We start from the raw sequence: 20,167 nt of genomic DNA, 5'->3' as shown, positions 1-20,167 counted from the left end.
ACATATTACTCTTCAAACCGTGAAAACATGCTGCCATATATTACACAGTGTGTGTGTGTATGTGTGTGTGTGTGTGTGTGTGTGTGTGTGGGGGGGGGGGGGGGGGGGGGGGGGGGGGCACAGTATGTTTGAAGCTGATTTTCCATCTAAGAGTGTGTTCATCAAGCAGCAGAGCTCTTGGCAGCTGTCTGTTCATTTGCTTGCAGGGCCAGCTCAATGTAGCCTGACCTCTGGGACTCCTTCTGGGCATAGAGCTGCAAGGACAAGGGTCAAAGGTCAGCAAAATCAAGCAGGAGAGAAATGTCACTCTAATTATTTTGAGGCTACGGCTGTGCGCATACAAGCTGTGGGAAAAAATTTAAAATAAAAAAAGTACAATCACAGTATTTATGCCTAATAAAACACAGCCTAGAAAGAACTCCACGGTCTACCATGACTAAATGAGAGACTTTCCGTGACAGTGTCTGTAACAGACAGATACACATTTGTGTCTCCTGCTGCTAACCTTTCACATTAAATGGCTGTCATTTTCAATGTCCTTTCTCAGCGCTTCAAGGCCAAGGAGCTGTTAGGACTAATATGCTCTGATGTGCCCTGGGTTTGGCCCCACAGTTCCCACAATGTAGGAAAACCCAAACTTCTCACAAGAAACTTTAGATGAGATGGGCTTGCCTTGACCTTTCAAGAACTACACTGACCCTTCATTTAACCTAATACCTTCAAGACACAACTTAAATGACCTGGAAAATTTCAGGATCAAATATCAATGATTATGCATACACACACAACCAAGTCAATAAAAGTGTTACGCAAAGTCAGCAGATTCAGATTTAAATTGTTGTCACCTTAAGCAAGTCCGTTCCAGTAGCCTGCTGGCTGGCAGCTTCCTTGGCCGATTCACTCTGGGGGTGCACCATGTGGAACAGAGAAACTAGGCTCACAGCATCCTGGAGCCTGGAAAAAAAAATTAGAAGGTCTACTAGCAGAGAGTGGGTATAGTACCAGTGTGATGTGGCTGAACTGAAACAGTGACTTCACCAATTAGTAACTTTCTTCCGATGGTTCTAGTTTGAGGACTACTAAGCAAATAAGTGAATAAAGTTTATTTAAATAGCACAGCTCTACATCCAAAAATCACAAAATGCTTCACAATACTAAAAAAAATGGGTAAAAAAAGTTTTTTAAACAAGTACATACATACAAAATAACTGGAAAAAGACCAGCAAGGCAAGTTGAAACAGATGGGTCTTGAGCTTCTTTTTTAAAATTCAAGTCCAATGGGAAAGAATTCCAGAGTTTCAGAGCCACAAGTTCAAAAGCAGAGTCTCTTAGTTATGAGTCTGGAGCCAGGATCAGTGATCAGAGGACCTTAGAGACTTGCTTGTGATGTACGGCTGCAGTAGATTTTTAATCAGTGCGTTTACACGCACCGAGCTACTCAGAGAAACCAGCCTTCTCGGTGAATGATGTTTACATGAACTTAGGAAACCTGGTGACTGGAAATCAGCATATACATGCAGCAGAATAGTAACCTGACTTCTCTTCCAACACCGACTAACTCTGGAACCCAGGCACGCAGTTTTTAACTCTATAGTGAGAGAAAAGGCTGCTTTCAGACTTGTGTGTATGCATGTTTGTGTTTATGTCTCAGTAGAGTGACAGTGCAGGGGGCATAAAGGAAAAAAAAAAGGGGAGACACAAAATGCTGATCCATCCACAACCGTGACTGTCAGAATATAAAAACATCCCTTGGGAGCGTGACTTATTTAGGCTTCTATGAAGTTTAAACGCTTTACGCAGACTTTGTTTAAAAAGCGAGGCTGCATCCCCCATTAATCTCTCATTTCATTCATTCTTTCACTCAGCTGCATGTTCCTATCTGCAGCCTTTTGTTACACACTTCACAGTTGGAGGAAGACCATTAGAAACCTGGTTATGCGTATATATGGCAAAGGAATCAGCACTAATCTTTTTACGTAAGTCAATGTGCATCGTGCGCCTGATCATGTAGGAATGTAAAGTAATCAGAAGGATGTTAAACTGGATTCTGAAATTAGACTGCATGTATTTGAATGGTATTTAACCTTACTCTGCATTCCATATATTAAACCATCTCTCTGCTTCTAGATTGAAAACTTCCCCAGATGATGAAATCAGGAGTATGTCAGCCAGAACCAGTAGACTATTAAATAAGAAAGGCAAAAGGAAGTGTAGAACTAAACCTTATGTAGACCCCAAACGTGAACAAATAGTGGCAAGTTAAAAATGGATAAAGTTGCCATGTAAACTCTGACAGTATCACCAACGACAATAAAGTCTTACATTACTGGCTGACCAATTACAAGAGTGTCACATGCCTGTATTAAAATAAATGCGTCAATAACACACTTAAACTTACAAGTGCCTCTTCAGCATGTCCACTATGAGACCGTCCACTCTGCGAACATTGACCAGGTACCAGGCCATGCCTCCAAAGTGTCTGGTGGAGCGCAGCAGCTCATATTTGCTGTGCTTGTCCAAATCTTCATAGGTGGCTGCATGTATCTAAATACGAGGCATATACAAAAGGAAGGCAATATAGACCCCAGTCATTTTGTGAAGTGATACCAAGCACAATGCTGTTCACATCACGTTTAAAAATCTTAAATCCATACACTTTTCTGCTATTTTACACTCCATTTTTAGCAAGTTACCTTAAGAAATATAGAAACTTAATGTTAAGCTTATAGTGATCTCACCCTGATGTATTCTGAAGAGTCTGGTTCAAACTGGACCAGACACAAATCCAATACATCCTCATGTCGGTCCTGAGAAAAAACTACCTGAAAAAAAAACAAAAAATAAGTCCTAACTATTTATCTGGTCTTCAGAAAAAAACAAAAAAACAAAAAACAAAAAAACAAATCAACAACAGAGATTGATGTAAATCGAGAAATGAGAAAGTTTCACATTTGTTGCTCATTTTTGAGCTTCTTCAAAAGCTTCTTTTTAAACAAAATTGTGAAGGAATAATTCATAACCAAGCAGCATTGAGAAAACTGCTAAAGTAGTCTACGATGCTTTAACTCCTAGCATCTGTGACATTTACTTGAACTTGTTAGGCTCTAGTTGGTCATGAATAGTATGTACAGGCAGTGAATAGTATTTTCAGGAGCTGCTGTTTTAACTTGACTCTATATCAGCACAGATATCTAAGTAAAGTGGCTAAAAGACAAAATAGACAGTACACAGGAATAATTTTTAAAAAAAGAAGAAAAAAGCCTCAAATGATTCAACAATCAAATTTTCCATCCGATACCTTGAGGTTCTCCTCCTTGAAGATGAGAGGGGGTGTGATTTTGCGCCCTTTCCTGGGGAAGTAGACCTGAATAAGCCTGTCTCTTTCCTCCCAGGTTGCCTTCCTAAGGATACCGTTGGGTTCCCGCACGACGACAAACCTCTCCTGAAAAAGAAACAGACTTTATAGTACAGGCTGAAATCTATAAACGGTTCCATGTATTGAATACAAAACATGTGTCTACCCTGTGAGGGATGTTGTAGGTGATATCGGTGAAGACATATTTGGCTTTGTCCATGCCATCGAGGATCTTGTCCTCTGACAGGACATCGTTGATGGGCTTCCTCTCCGGCAGTACAGGGGGCATCTCAAGCAGCTTTCTAGCCTCGTCCGTGGCCGTCTCAACCGCCTGAAAAATGCAAGGGATAAGAATAAAAATAGAGATGCTGGTGTCTCACGTGTATGTGAATGTGAATGTGAATGTGAAGGCATATTATGTTTGCACGGCACCTCCTGTAGTTGTTCATCAGTCATGAGTTTATATGAGGGTGGCTTCAGCTCCTGTTTAATAGGTCTGAACACTTTCTGCAGGTCCAGGCCTGTTATCCTGGTGAGAATTTGCTCCACTGCAGGATCTGTGACAGACACCTTTGCAATGTCTGAAAGGGCTGAGGAGGAAAATCACACTAGTTAATGCCATCTACACAGCGAGTGTGCAACGTTAACCTGAAGTGACACTACAAGGTCAGTGTTATTGTGAGAAAATTGATTTCGCTACGATAACATTAATACCATTAAAACATACCGTTGTCTTGTGCTCCACTACAAAACGTCCTGACGCTACATTTGGACAACAACTTCTTGGTCTTTGAAGCATTTTTCACTCGAGAGTAGCTCCGAGACAAGCACCGTGCTACACCGAGCGCGGCCATATTTGTTACTACCTCATCAGGGCGACGTGACCTTTCACCTCACAGCTGAACAGCCAAGTGGTCTTGGGATATGTAGTTCGTTTTTTTTTCCCGTCTTTTTTTTCATTTGTTTGTTTTTCCTCTCTACAGCTAATCATGGGACATTTCTATCAACATATGTGTAGTCGACAAAACAAGCAGAGCAGGAAGGAAAATGTGAGCTTTTCACTGTTGCTTTGTTTTGATTTTTTTCCACTTTTTAATATGCAAGTGTCCTTTTATGTGTTAAATGTCAAACTTCATGCAAACATACATTAAAATTAAAACAATCAAAAAAAGAACAGATTTACAAAATGGTTAAGGATTCATATAAATGTAGGCTAATAAAACCATTTGACTTTCATCAAAGATTAAAAAAAATAATTATTTAAATTATATTTTTGTATTTTATAATTTTTTTGTTTCAGATTCGTATAGTTCTTCTATTTGAGACTCAGTTAAAAGGAAAAAACACTACAGTAACAAATACAAATAATAAAAAAAAAAACAAAATTTAAAATACTACTTTGTCCACCAGGTGGCACTATACTACCGTTTATTCTGAATGCCCAGAACACCTGCCTGATCATCAGTGAATATTACTTTTACTTTCAGTGAGACAGTAGGACACCTGATCCCCATTTAAACACTACAGTATGTTTATATTAAAGTCACAGTGCCTTTTTCTGTCTATCTATGGTATGTGGCCTAGCCTACACACATTCCTAACTTGTCATTACAGTGTGTTCTTCAGTTGACTGATAACTGTATAATCTGTCTGGAAGATGTGAGGTTAAACATTCTACTCACAAAAACACACATGCTGGGTTTTCTTACGTTAGGAAGGAAGGCTTTTACTTTTTTTATTTTTGCCCACAGATTTTTAAATGCACATTTAACATCAAAAACCTGTACTGTGCAATAAAAATAATTAACTATTGATATTAGATTTTTACATAAATAATATTTACTCAATCCAAATATCCAAATTTGGTCAGTATGTTTCAATGTCGAATTGTATTTTAATCTTTCGGCATTATGCATTTTAAGGAAAATTGTTGACCAGTCAGTTTAATTCTTCTTCACTAAATCAACATTATGTGACGTCTTCTAGCACACTTCATCTCAGCACACTCATATGGGTGACGTGCTTCAACCTTAAAACATACACCCTCTGAAAGTGTTGCAAGTAAAACCTATAAATCTGTCACTATAATGCTGCAGCCTAATAATACTTATACTATTACACAGATTTAAAAAATCCTTTGACACTAGATACACTCCAAAACAGGCTGCAAAGCTAGTTAGTAAATTGCGCTCTGAAAAATTCAGTCACTGACACATGAAACTGAAACACATGTTATCAGACTGCTTCACAGTCACATTCAACATTGACTAAAAACCAAGTGATTTCCATCAGCAAAATGTGCAGAATAAGCTGAGTCTGAGTCACCCTAACTGGACGTGCTTTGCTCAGATTTGATGGCTTAAAGTAACCGTGATTCTGTCTTTCCACTACCAAGCTTCAAACCTATAGTAGGTGGAATTGGTTTTAAGAGCAGCTTAAACATTTTCATGTGCACCATTATAATTTAGATTAACACAAAGATCTTTCTTATGTTATGTTATCTTGCTGACATTATTCATTATTCATAGTCTGTCAACCTTGTGCTGAGACTGTTTTGAAAACTGGTATTATAAGGCCACTGTATGATACAGATAGTTTACAGTGGAAAGACTAAAATATGCTCTTCTGGTACAAGTAAATACTTTTAGAAGAACTGAAATTCATCATGTTACAGCCTACACATATATCAAAGTCTTGTGGAGGCCCTTCTGATTCATGATCAGTTACACGGTCACAGGCTGATGTGTCACCCTGACTTTATCCATTTCAGTATGAATCAACCTGAAAACTACTTAAAAAAAGTAAAAGTGATTTGACGTGACCTTGCATGATATACGGTTTTATGTAATCAATAGTTAAAGGATAATTCTGTATTTGATATTTTTGTTATTCTCAACAAATACCATGAAAAGTAATTATGTGTCAATCAACATCACAGTACTTTCCAACTTTCCAATCCTGTCTGTAGCCCTTGACTGCAAGCCTCCTTAAGATGGAAATCTTAAAAAATGAGTCCAGAACTCCTGAATATATACTAAATATTTTCCCATAAGAGCAGTGAACAGTAGTTTGTAGTGAAACTTACTTAAACAAGAGTAAACAGTTTATTTGTTGAAAGTTGTTACTGTTCACAGTAAATCGTATAGTTTACTGTATGTGGGAAGAAACTACATTGTCCATGGTCATTGTCTTGATTCATTTTCTTTCTAGTGAAATTAATTAAAGAAACAGAACATAACCAGATGTTTCGTTTACTACAAATTAATACATGAAGACATAAACTTTAGAGGACAATATTTATATCCTAATGGAAGGATTAGGAGGTCATATGATGAATCTTTGTTTCTGCTTTTCTCCTTTAACACACACAGGTCACAAGCTCCCAACATGCCACAATCCACAAAGCCAAAAAGCAGCCACCACCACACAGCCCTAGAGATCATCAATAAAACCTCATGTGCCATGCACAAACCCTTCCTTTAGTATCTTGTTTCCCCTCTTTCCGACAGTCCCCTCCCCTCCTCCCCCCGCTCCTGCCTGGTCTGGGCCCTCACTCTCCCACTAATCTGCAGCAGGATTTAGATATTAGGCCGACAGTTGGAGGCGTGGTTCGGGTGGTAATGAGGTGAGCAGTGGCAGTGAGTCCGGAGGCTCAGACACCAACAAAATGACGTGTGGATTGAGCTGTAAGAGACCCCTACACAACCAGATGTACACAGCTGTCATACTGCTGACAGAAAGTAATCCTGTGACCCCAGCCCACTGCCAGCAATGAGAGAGAAAGACAGGATTAGTGTCTCTGCTGTAGAGGTTTAAATGACTCCAAGTATTTCCTATCTATCTATCCATCTATCTATCTGTCTATCTATACTTTTATTACAGGAATGGGAGCATGAACATATAAGTGATCCTAAAGTACCACTTAGCTTCAGCTCCCAGGTATGAAATGTGAATTGCTCGCTGTTGAATTGGATTTTCTGTTTGCCTTCTGTTTGCAATGGATCCACATGGATGTGACTACTTTTTTACACACTTGTGGTCTCACAAACTGCCAAATGGAGAATTGTGCTCTTTCACTCTGCTACATTACAGTTTTTCTAGATTGCTTACACACTATTACCCGGCCTCTTACATTTCCCAAAACTATGAACAATACTGTCCTCTTTTAACACAAATTGTTGAACTTTTCTTGAAAAACTGAAAAAAAATTACACACAAATCCCTTCATTCGTCACCGTGTGCACCATGGCATTCATTGCTATAACAAGTCTTCATGGCTGCAACACAATTAACAAATTGTCCAAATTGTTCACATCTGAATCACAACTTTAGAACAGAATGTGAGTCAGTTCACACATTTTGAAACAAAGACCTGAAGGTACAAGGAGAGGAGAGGAGGTGGATAATTCATGCAGGGGTTCTTCTCCATTGACGGGTTATGCGTAATATTGTCTGCGGGTATATAGCAGGTAGAGCGGGTTCTTCTTTAACTGCAAGGTCTGTGGTTTTATCTCTGGCCCAACCAGTCCACACATTGTGTGTGTTCATGTGCAGGACACTAAACCCCAAGAGACTTCTGTTGCGTACAATTATAACCTGTAAGTATCTTCGAATAAAGTCATCTTTGTCAGTTGCACACTTTTACAGTCCTAGTAGTCTTAGTTTTAGTACATTTGAGTTTTACTCCATTTCACTTTAATTTACAACCGTACAGTGAGAAATTAAAAATTCTGAAAATATATACGTCTTTATTTTGTGATCATCAGGAAAAGAGATTGTCCTGGTGGAAAAGCATCAGCATCATTACAGTAACATGCCATTAATTGATCACTCCATTGTGTAATGACTGTTGCATAGTGTTTGTGTATTTGATGGCTTTTGTATCATGTCTCAATGCAAAGACTAATTTCCATGTAACATTACATAGATTTGGTGTGGAGAGTTTGGTTTTGACGTGGAAGTTTGAAGTTGGTAATTTGTCTGAAATGTGTCTTAGCAAAACTGTAATCCGTCAGCTTTTTTTCGGTTGCTCATTGTGACACATTTGCATTTTTCAAAACAACACTACTCAGTGGACAAGTTTATGGACAGTGGACAGTCTCAGTTATGTTGGTGAACAGTAGAACAGTAGTATTACATTAGTAGTAGAACAGAGTTCTCTGTATTTTCTGATATAAACTATGGTTAAGATTTTGATAACAACAATGATTGAAAATGTAAATGGCTCCACTTTTCTTTATAGTATATCACATTTACACTTTTACTGTTTTTCCTGTCATTTAGACACAGAAAGAAATGTTTTACAGCACAGTGTAGCACAAAGGACACCTCTGAGCTTATCTATAGAAATGGTTGATCATTGGATGATCTAATGCTTCACACGTTCCCCTTGATAAGATTTGCCTGAGAATAATTAATAACTTCCGGTCACATTTGCCAAAAAGATTGAACGCAAATGTAGATATATGCTTTATAATATATAGATTATTGTAACGTGTATGTAACAAACTAATATATACATCAGATGGTTTGGAAAGGCAAGATCTATAAAATAGCAGACAGCATGAATGTGTTAAAGTGTTCATAAGTTATTCGAAAAAAGGGAAAGATTGCTTAATGAAGCGTAAGTGATAAGATGATGTCAAGGCTAAAAAAGAGAATTTGATTTGAAGAAGAAGGCAATAATGCAAATGCTGTAATAAATGTAATAATAGATGCAACCACTGTTCACTGTGATTACTTTGAAATGTCAAACATATTTAGTTGTTAATTTTTTAATACTTGACAAAAGTAGAATTAGAGATTAGGAATGGTAGTTGTAAAGAAGTAAAGTTTTTGTTATTAAATCGTTGCCACTTTTACTTAAGTGAAGAATGGGACTAATTCTTCCACTGCTGCTCCAATGACAGTGAAAAGGTTGAGTTTTAGAGTGTGTGTCAGCGTGACTGGGAGCTGTAGGAAGCTGAGAAATGAAACCTGAGCATAGAAGAGGGGCTGAATGGGGGTGGTGGGGTTTAAAGGAAGAGGAGATGCAGGGGGTTTAAAGTGTGGTGGGCCAATAGGTGGGTGGGTGAACGGGTGAGCGGCAGTGCTAGTGGGGCACCCTGGGAATGACTCTCCACATATGTTTATTTAGCTTTCTGCACGGTGGACGGAGAACAGGTTCAGAGCAGGGTGAAACGGAAAGGTGCATGTGAGTGTGTGTGTTATGTGCAGATGAGTGTGTGTGTGTTTGTGTGTGTTTTTTGGAGAAAGAAAATGTTAAGAGAATGTCTAGCCCTAAACAACCAGACCGTCAAAATTGTAGGACTGTAAGAGAGGAGATGATGAAATGAATACCATCATTTTGAAGTTGAAACTGTGGATTTGGCAAATTGTTTCCATTTGTGTTGTATGGGATTTATGAGAAAACGTGTCAGTCTTGTGCAAATAGTTCAGTGGCTCAGGTCAGTGCTGGGAATGTTTAATATTTTTTAACGAAGAATCTTATTTTCATGACATTAGCTTTAGTTACTCATTGTTTGGGTGAGATCACAACTTTAAACTTTTAAAACATGTTATTAAAATGAGGAATAATCTGTGTTTTATAAGTTAATAACATTCCACTGCCTCAGAGACTCAAGAACATTATGGGGTTAACTAATTGACTTATATTTGTCTTTTAAGATGCAGCTGTGAAAGAATTTGAAGATCTGTGTGCATACATATGTGTGTGTGCATATATCTGCGTGCTTGTCTGTGTGTGTGAACTGCGTGTGGGTGTGTGTGTGTCTGGGTGTGCCCACCTGTGTGTAGGCTGTTGTGGCTTGAACGGGCACTCAAGGCCAGTCTTATTCTCCTCCTCCTCCCTGACTTTGAAGAAGAATGAAGATGGGGGAGGATGCAGATAGGAGGCCAGAGGAGACACAGTGATAGGAAAGATGAGGGGGAGACAGGGGAGATGAGCAAGAGAGGGGGGCAGAGGGCACAGTGACATCGCCTCGAATGGCCTCAACGACCTCCTTGTACAACAAATTTCCACTCAGGGACTGAGAAAATCAGAGTAAAGAGAAAGGTTGTGGTCACATGAGACGAGTTGCATGTTTATTTATATAATTTGATAACCGAATGAACACAATTCTTTTTTGAAACAAGTTTAAAATGTTTTTTATAAACTCATTATTTGTCTCTTCTGCTTTCACATTTGTTCTTTATTAATTCATTCAGCTTTCTCCAACATAAATCTGCTGGTGTAATCTATCAAACATGCAAACCAAATATTTAGCTTAATTTAACCTTAGTCAAACCGCACTGGCATTTTGATTTTATTTGAAGTAAAATATAATCACAGGAAACAAGGGAAGAGACAAATGGGCACGACACAGAACTGGTTGTGAAACGGTGAGATCCTTTGGTCTTAACCACTGGGTGACTAATACACTTCACCCAGCTGAATATTCTTAACCAGATTACTTAATTCTTCTCTTACCTAAAAACATAAAGATTATTGCTAGCAAATTGTCCTGCAGGAGGGTTACAGAGCTTTACATGTGTGTGTCAGGAAGGGGCCCGTGTGGTGGGTCAAAGTCAGGGAATGCAGGAGGTTTGAAAGCTGATGGCAACAGAGCTCACCTGCACTTAATGACCTTCACTGACCTCCATCCATCTGTTTATATTCACTGATTTTTGCCTCCCAGAAAAAAAACACACATTGCACATATGATGAATTGATGAATAATATATGATGAATTGCACACACACACGCACGCGCACACATAGACACACACACACACAGAACAACAATAACTAAAACGTTAAACAAAATAGATTATATGATTATGTAATATATATATATGTACCTCTGTTTTTCCATGGGCAGTTGTCTTGAGAGGCTTTTCAGCTACAGGAAAGTTACACAGATTTTATGAAACACACATTTGTATTTCTACTGGTTACTTTAAAATAAAGCACAAATAAGTTATTTACAACTTTAAATGTACCAACATTCCTAAAATGAAGTCCGAGTGTACAAAAGCACTAGCAGACAGGCAATCAGGGATGTTAGCATATGAGAACAAAGGCATTTGTATTCACACAGTTTTGTGCAATATTTATAACAGACACTTTAGCGATGCTCACTTTTTTTCATTTTTAAATAAAGCAGCTTTGATAATCTCCCTGAGCATCTGATCACTTGTGATCATACACTCTGATCTGACTTGTTGGCTCATCCCCAGATCTTTTTTAATTAATTTGATAAACACATTTTTATTCAGACCGACAGAAATAATTTACAAAATAATAAATTTACAAAAATAAAACCCAGGTTGTGATAAACCAAAATATTTGTAAAATAAGCACTGGCAAAAAAAAAAAAGGCTGTACACTCACATATGTTTTACACACATACACCAACTAACATGACTTCAGCCCCTCCAACATTCCCCACAACCCCCCACCAGCTCAAGCTGAAAGGCAAACCAACATTAGCCCACATACACCTCCACTGCATTTGTTTCCAACTAAACCCCCGGCCGGCCGGGTTAACAGTGTTTACACGCAACGCGAGAAGCAGCACACACTCCCGAGCCCCCCCACCCCCTCCTATTTAACTCTCACTTTGTTATTTTTATAATTCAAGATTGGGGTGGGTAAGAGATGGGGTGACATGGGGAGCGTGGCACTGATAAAGTAGGTAATACTCAGCTTTTTAAAAGGTCAAAGGTCACCTCTGCTTGAGGTGGTGGTGGTGGTTAAGCTGTTGTGTATGTATGAGGTAGGGTTGGGGGGTTGGGTATGGGGGGTGCTTTTTACAATTTCATGTTTAGCAATAGAAGAACAAACTGAAGAAAACAATTGCAAAGGAAAAATAGTTTGCCCAGAGACAGTAAGCAGAATCAGCGTCCCATAGGAACAGGAAATCCAGTGGGATCAGGCTTCTGATCTGCTGCAGCACTCAGACAACACACACACACACACACTTGCTACCACTAAATCAGCCTGTTGATTGAGCAGACCTCTAATTTTAGCCCCAGGCCCCAGGCTCCCGACCAGCAGCCCTTTGCATCCTGGGTCCGGTTGGGAATAGAAGGAAGACGAGGTGATTAATAACTGTCATGTCTGTCACGGCAGAGTCGCACACGAGAGGGGAGGGTCTGCATGGCTGGGGAAATGGAGTTACACGCGAGATGCTAACAGTTGTTGTTGTTGTTGTCCAGGGATAACAACGGATGAAGTGTGGGCATGTTTCTGGATTTGTTCGAGCAAAGAGTTACACAGCCGCTTCCTCAAAACATTTAATCAGCATGCAGATAATATGACACACAATTAAGACACTCAGTTAGATGCTCAGATTGAACTGGAGGGTGGAGCAACACTGAGAAAATTTTTTGAAGCTAAAAAAAAGGCAATTTATTGGTCTTCTGTTACATCAATAAAGTGAGAGTTAATGAAGATGGATTGACAGAGGTGAGAGGGATCAGTATAGATGTTTATGAAGTAAATAAAGAAAAAAACAGAGGTGAACACAAAGTTTTGACTGATGGTGAAGCTTCTGCCTGGCTGTACACCGATAACACACGTACTGTTTAAACACACACACACACACACACACACACACACACACACACACACACGCACGCACACACACACACACACACACACACACACACACACACACACACACACACACACACACACAGCTGTTCCATGTCATGTCACACTTTCACCTTGATACAACTCTGCTTTCACCCAACTCTTATGTTTATGGTTTTAGCATATATGCTATTCATTACTTTCAAGCACTTCATGGTTCCAGATTATATCTCTGAGTTAATCTCCCCTCATCAACATGCAGTCCGTGCTCCTCGGCCAAGGAACTCCTGACATTTTAAAGGCAGGTTTGAACACCAGCAACACAATACTTTAGTTATTTACATATCATTTAAAATGTCACTGCTGCTTTAATATTTATTGCCTTATGCTGCCCTTTGTAAATCACTCAGTAATTGTTGATGCCATATAAATAATAATAATAATAATCATAATAATTTATTATGATTATTATGATTATGATTATGATTGTTGTGATTATTATGATTATTATTATTATTATTATTATTATTATTATTATTATTATTATTATTATTATTATTATTATTATTATTATTATTATTATATAAAATATGATTTTACTACTTTCAGTGATCTGATATCCCTCCACAGTGACACCAAGCTGTACCTGTTGTACAGGATGGACCACTAGAGGGCATCAGGTCAGACGGCTCTAAGTGATAAAATATCCGCCTGATCTCTACAAGAACTCCAGGCTGGTTTTAAAACTACATTTTTTAAAGGTGGAATATCTTTTAACATATGGATAATTCAAAAGAATTGGAAGATAAATGCGGAAACAGAGCTCCAATGGAAGAAAACATCTAAAGCCAAGATTTTGTTTTAATGGTAATGGTAATGTTTTCATGAATTTATGCCATGAAATTAGACATTTGGTATAACTCTCATTAGGATAGTTTTGACTGTTAGGAGGAGTGTGTAGATTTTCTACATGATCATAATAAACATTTAAGCTTTATCATGGCTGAGTCTAGATGTTTAAGTGTCATGCCACAAGATATTTCACACTCTGTCACTTTGTGCCCTATATTGTGCTCTTACATCACTCATGCACTCTCTCTCACACACACTCTCTAACACCCAGACACACTACACTCCTATATTATGTTGCTTGTCAGTGCTGTGCAGACGAGTTTAATCTTAATTAACAGCCAACATTACAGATGTTTAGATGTGTCTGTCAGCACCAATCACTTAGAGCTGAGCTGGTTTTCGTAGAAATCAGCAGCAGTTGACCTTGATCCTTGGATGATTTCTTAGTTGGCACCTGTTTGGCCTTTACAGGTAAAACCCTGTTATTATTTGATATGATAGAAACTGGAGGAGAATGATGGATGACATGTTGCAGAATGGCACACCAGGATTGAAAATTTTTGGAGGACACAAAATCACTTAGTAAATAAGACCTCAGTGGACAGTAAGCATGCAGTGAAGCATGCAAGTGAGAGTGTGTGTCCATCTGTGAGTGTGACCTCAGTCTGTCCACCGTACTGTATCTCTGGCGCAGCAGAGCGTGTATCTCCAAGTGAGTGGGAGGCTCCAAGCCTTTGATGTGGCTGACAGTCATCTTCTCTCTCCCTCAGGCCTTAGATCAGTGGCCCAGGCCTCTGTCAGCTGCCCATGCGATGATCAGCTGCCAAACCCACTGGTTAGGTTCTTCTGAGTCACATGACCCAGGTCACGTGACCCAGTGGGGGCAGCCAATAGTGTTGCTGCCCTTGCCTCCTCATGCGGTGGGAAAACATTCCAACAGCTGGTCTCAGTGGTTCCAGAAACATCTGCAACATCCACCACTGTTGAGAATCCCCCCCCCCCCCCCCCCCCCCCCCCCCCCCACACACACACACACACACACACACACACACACACCCCACCCCCTGCTGAAGCACATAACGTTACTGTATGATAACAGAGTTTGGTGGATTTATATGATAGTGAAAAACTTTTTTTTTCTTTAGTTCCACTTGGGTCCGATGATGCATTTCATAAAATTTGCAGGAGAACATAAAGGTGTTTAGAGTGTGTGCATATGTGTGTGTGTGTGTGTGCTGGAGAGCAGTCCGTAGCCTTTGACATATTGTTAATTTGCAGAATGTTTGAAGTATGATGCAACATCAGCTGCTCTCACTTAGCTTTGAGCTGCTATCCTCTGAAAAGTCCCCTCCGGTCTCAAATTACCACCAAGGAAATACTGGTGTGTGCGCGTGTGTTTGTGGGTGTGTGCGTGGGTGTGTGTGTGTGAATTCCCTGTTAATGTGGTTAATGCTGTAACATGCTTTCCTCATGCGATTCATGTTTTAATGTGCTTATTTTAAGTGACAACATTTTTGGGGCATTCCAAGTTCTCAAATCCAAAATGTGGAATAGATATGATCCATATCTGTTTTGGAAATTTGTGCTTGGTTAGTGTGCTAAGGCTCCAGTTAGGGACTGTTATCAATAATATTAAAATGAATTTTGCGCACAGCTTCTTTGTTGTGATGTGAATGTTAGCATAAGTGGAATGAGTAAAATGTTGTTTTCCTAATTTTCCAAAATCTGTTCATGTAGATGTGTGGTAGACATCAATTTCTTCTGGGTTTCATTTGTTTCTTATAACAAAGAGGAAAGCATGTGACTAAACTTCTTTATCCTTTTGTCATGATGTAATATATAGAGTTTTTGTTTTCTCTGATTACAACCAAAGCACCAAATGTCCCATTGTTACAATGAGGTAATGATGAGCCGGAAATTCGGTGCTAGGCAGTCAAAGCAAGGTGGTTGAGCTGACTCTACCCTCAACCCTACCCTCGTTTCCCCATTCACACTGTCTTTCTTACACATATTGCTTCTTTCATTCCTATAATGTTCCTTAGTACATGACCTTATTTATTCATTTATCCCTCACTTGGCCTCCATCCACGCTCATCATCACGCTCAGTTACTGTTGGTACTCTGCCAGCTTTTCAGTTCAGGGTTTGGCCCTTTAGAATAAGTTGGAATTTTACATGAGCAGCAGCATTACTACTGATGCTGTAGCCTGATAAGCACAGAGTACAGCATTAACGGCGCCTCGATATACTGGTCATGGCTGCAGATGGGACGGCAGTTATTACAGAACTGAGCTGCATTTCAACCAGAGTTGTTGTGATTAAAGCAGATCCATATTTGCATGGCAAAATACCATATCTATTGGGGCTGCATAGGTACATTTTTGAAAGGTATTTGCTCATTAGAAAAGTAACATATACGGTGTTACTAATGTTTGCAGAGGTCTGATGTTGGGGCTTAGTGTTCTTGATTAATTGCACCTGCATAAAGGGTATTTTGACTTTCAGAATATGTGATTTTGCCATGCCATGCCATGCAAGCCCAAATTGACTGACAGTGTTTTAAAATATTAAAAATCTTTAAGTATAAAACAAAACAGTCTTTTTAAATATACAGATTGGATGACAAAATGTATTTTAGCTTATAGTAAAAACTGATGGAAAAACGGTTCACAGTTTTTAAAGTCAGACTTAAAACAATAGTCATCTGCCCCCATGAAGATAAACAGGTTTTGTTGCTGTAGCCCCTGAAATTCCTTTTTTATTGTGCTTCTAACAGAAGTGCTGAGAGAAAAAAATGTATTCCTCATTGTTTAGTAGTCCTCAGTATTTTTAAAATTTCAGTGAGACAGCGCTGTAAGGTTGTCGCAGTCTGAAATAGATAAATCAAACTTTCAAACCACAGTGTTTAAAATGATAAAACACTTTTTCTCGTTAGTGTTTGCCTGTATTTGAGGGAAAGGAACAAAAAAGCATTTTGTTCTAACAGGACATCAGCTTCGGATGATTTTTGTTGAAATGGCTGAAGCCTTATACTAAATTCAGATGAACTTTTGAGTACATTAATACATAGTACGTTAGATAGGAATGTTTTCATCTCAGTATAAAAAGGAGGAACGAGTTACATTAAGAAAAACCTGCTTCAGTGTTGAAACTGCTTTTAAAATTGGCAACCTTTAAAAACTAATTTCTATCAAGACCTATTCCATGCCAACAAGCCAAAATGTGCATGGATAATAAAGAAATTCAACTTAAATTATAAATTTTGCATGCATTTTTTCTTAACACTGCAGCTTAAATAGGGATACCAGTTAAACCAAGATAAATCTTAGTTGATTCCATGTTGCATGTTAACAATATCAGTTTGTTAATATACAAAAAACAGCTAGCACATTTCATTTTATAATAAAAAATTTATAATAAAAATGTGATCACAGTTAAAGGTGATTGCTAATGCTCCACCACCCACCCCTCTGCTACATAACGCTGTGCACAGTTTTCATTTGCATTATATGACACTGACTCTGACCTATCACCTACATGAAGTAAACTCAGGGTCTGCTGTTTCTTTGTATGTCTGTGCACTGTGCACAGGCCCTGTAGCTGCTAGCCTGAGGGTCAGGATGGATAAAAGCTCTCCACCATAGGAAAAGGAAGCAGCACATTTTGAGTTTGTTTTACATGAGGCTTAATGGATTCTCGCTTATGCATGCATGTGTGAACGTCCGCTTCCCTTCACCGCTGGACCAGCAGCACAGACACGCGTGACCATCCAGCATGCCTGAGGAGCGGATGGGCACCCACACATGAGCCAACATCACTGGGGTTTAGGAGGTGTGACGCATGGCCAGACAGGTTGCAGAGGCGGGCATGGCGGGCACAATGGAAGGATGTGGTGTATTGTTTTAGACCATTGGGGCAATGGGGTGAGGGGCAAACATCAAAGTTCGACACATATGATGAGGCCGATGACTGATGGTAGTAAGAACTCAACCAGTGCATGTGGAAATAGACAAAACTGGCAACTTGAACTTTTCACTGTGGTCTATATAATGGGATGTTATCAGTGACATAATAGGGCCAGGAAGGGAAGGAGAAAAAGTTATGAACATGACTAATATTGAGTAGGTGCTGCCAAAATATATTTTACAAAGGTACTGTTTTTACCATTTTGGAGCAAAACAGCCACAGCTTATAAGCTGGAGTGGTTTGGATTTTTCTAAACTTGGTGTTAGGACAATTTCAACTGTCTGTAGCAGCCATGTACAATTTGATCGGGTGACATGAATAGGAATGTAAGTTGGAGAGGGTTACATTGTGGAATGTGCCACAGCCAATCAGGCGCCTCAATCTCAGGCTGACAGCCAATCGGGTCATGGAACTTCGGGTCCCTGAGAGACCACTGAACTCTGTACAGAGGACATTTCTAAGGAGACCGTGAACTTTTTCACTCCAGGAGATCTCCACTTCATTTTTTTCAGCCATAAATTGCTTTTTTCTGTCTTAGAGAAGTATGTGGTAATTGTATTTTGCCTCATGCCAAAGAAATGTTTCCTCTCTCTCTGCCGTGGTCTCTGTCTCTCTTTCTCATTCTGTCTCTCTCCCCCCCAATCTCACTCAAGTGATGGGAACAGACCTGGAGCAGGAATTTCTGTGTCTGTGAGTGCTGTTTGGTTAAACAGAGTCATATAACATGACTATGGCGCATTCACATGTGCCTAAGTATTGAGGCAGTGACGGCTATTTACATTAAAGAGCCCAGAACGAGCACCCGTGAGGCTCCCAGCCCTCCATGGTTACATTAAGTGAAATAGAATCAGCCTAACCCTCACCACTCAATACCCTGTCTCTGTCTTCTGCTCTATCACAACACTTTGCCTGCCTCTTTCTCTCTTTCCACGATCAGTCCTCACCGTGCTCTCAAAAGCCTCCGAGGTATCTCATCATTTTAACAGCAAATTCATTTGCTCTTTCTTGCTCTTCCATTCTTAGGTGGATGTCAGTAATGTGATCACCCTCATCACCCAGGTAGCTCAGCAGCACCAGGCTGTGTTTCAGGCTCTGTCATATCTGTCAGCGGTAAATTTTCTGTGGCTCTCTGTAACCCTATTGCAGTTTGCGCCCAGAAGTACCACGTCTGGCAGGATGTTGCAGTACCTCCACCTTTACCTTTTCACCTCTGCTACTCCTCTTTCCTGTCTTTATGCTAAGCTATAAATCATACTAAAATAACATGATATTTTACAAATATAAACAAATAACAAAAAACATTGAAATATTCCTGCAGCCAATAATTGTTCCTCATCCTCATGTACAGTTTAATCTGCTGATTATTTGAGTCCTGTGTGTTTACAACTCCATTTTTTTTCATGATCTAGAAAATTAGACATGTATTGGCTTTGGCTGCTGTAGGCTCAGCCGCAGCCAAAGATCTCCTTCTCACACACACACACACGCAGTTACCATGACTAATACCATACCTCTGGGCAGACACTGACTGGGTTCGAAGGTCGACTCTGTGTCAATAAACAGGGGGCTATGTGATTGGCTCCACAGTGACTCAAAGCATTACTGTAGCCTTCGTTGATTGGTGTAAAGCCAGGATAGAACCTCTGAAGTTGTTTTTTAGTAGGTGATATTTAAATAATAGCGTTTTTGTCTGACATTCAAAATATATATATTTATTCCCCCAAGTGATTGGAGAGAATAATAACAAGACTTACATTCACATAATTATTAAGAGAGGAATATGATGATAAATCTGAAGCAGTTCATCACAATCTTCTAGTGTTTAAGATGCGTACAGACTGATAGAACTCTTAATAAATGTTCCAGTGTTTTTTGGATTTGTCCCCTGATGTGAGTTAAGCCCTGACTTTGACCCTGAGATCAATTCCTTTCCTTTTTAACCTGTCAGTATCTCTTGCTCCAGCCTGCTCCAAAAGACAGGTATAGTGTTTCTCTTTGAGCTTTACACTGTGCTTGACCCCTCCACATAGAAAACATGTTAGATAATGGGCCCAGGCCGGCTGGTGGGGCCAAGTTGCAGTGTTTGATCAGGAACGCCTGCATGTGGCTGTACTGGATGGAAATCTGATTAGTAACCTTGGTGACAAAGCGATGGGATCCACAAGGCTTTGCTTCAATCAGATGTGACAGACTGAGTTTTTGTCCACAGCTCCAGCACAGCAGGATCACCCCAGCTCTAACCCGGCCCATATAGGGCTAGATAAAGTGCCGGAGACTCTAATTGAATGCATCAGCAAAGGGCCTCAGATTATGCACTGATAACCTGCACCATTTACCTGATATTACTGTTCCCAATACCCTACACACTGTATGTGCCATGTAATGCCTCATTTCTGTAAAAGCAGTGGACATACGTATGTAG

At 39.6% G+C, this 20,167-nt stretch overlaps 1 protein-coding gene across 1 annotated transcript; it reads right to left on the bottom strand.

Annotated features, from left to right (window-relative positions):
* Nucleotides 1-108: 108 nt before the first annotated feature.
* Nucleotides 109-4,234, bottom strand: mrps22 (mitochondrial ribosomal protein S22). Its single transcript, XM_067508595.1, has 8 exons — nucleotides 4,083-4,234; nucleotides 3,788-3,945; nucleotides 3,522-3,686; nucleotides 3,299-3,442; nucleotides 2,739-2,822; nucleotides 2,399-2,544; nucleotides 846-954; nucleotides 109-254 (listed from the first exon to the last, which is right to left on the bottom strand). The coding sequence occupies exons 1-8, from the start codon at nucleotides 4,207-4,209 to the stop codon at nucleotides 162-164; spliced, it is 1,026 nt and encodes a 341-aa protein (XP_067364696.1). The 5' UTR covers nucleotides 4,210-4,234; the 3' UTR covers nucleotides 109-161.
* Between the last annotated feature and the right edge of the window lie 15,933 nt (nucleotides 4,235-20,167).

The sequence above is a fragment of the Channa argus genome, chromosome 6 (genome assembly GCF_033026475.1).
Source record: "Channa argus isolate prfri chromosome 6, Channa argus male v1.0, whole genome shotgun sequence".
Lineage (NCBI taxonomy): Eukaryota > Metazoa > Chordata > Actinopteri > Anabantiformes > Channidae > Channa > Channa argus.
Note: the sequence above shows the minus strand (reverse complement) of the source record. Positions and strands in the feature narration are given on the sequence as shown.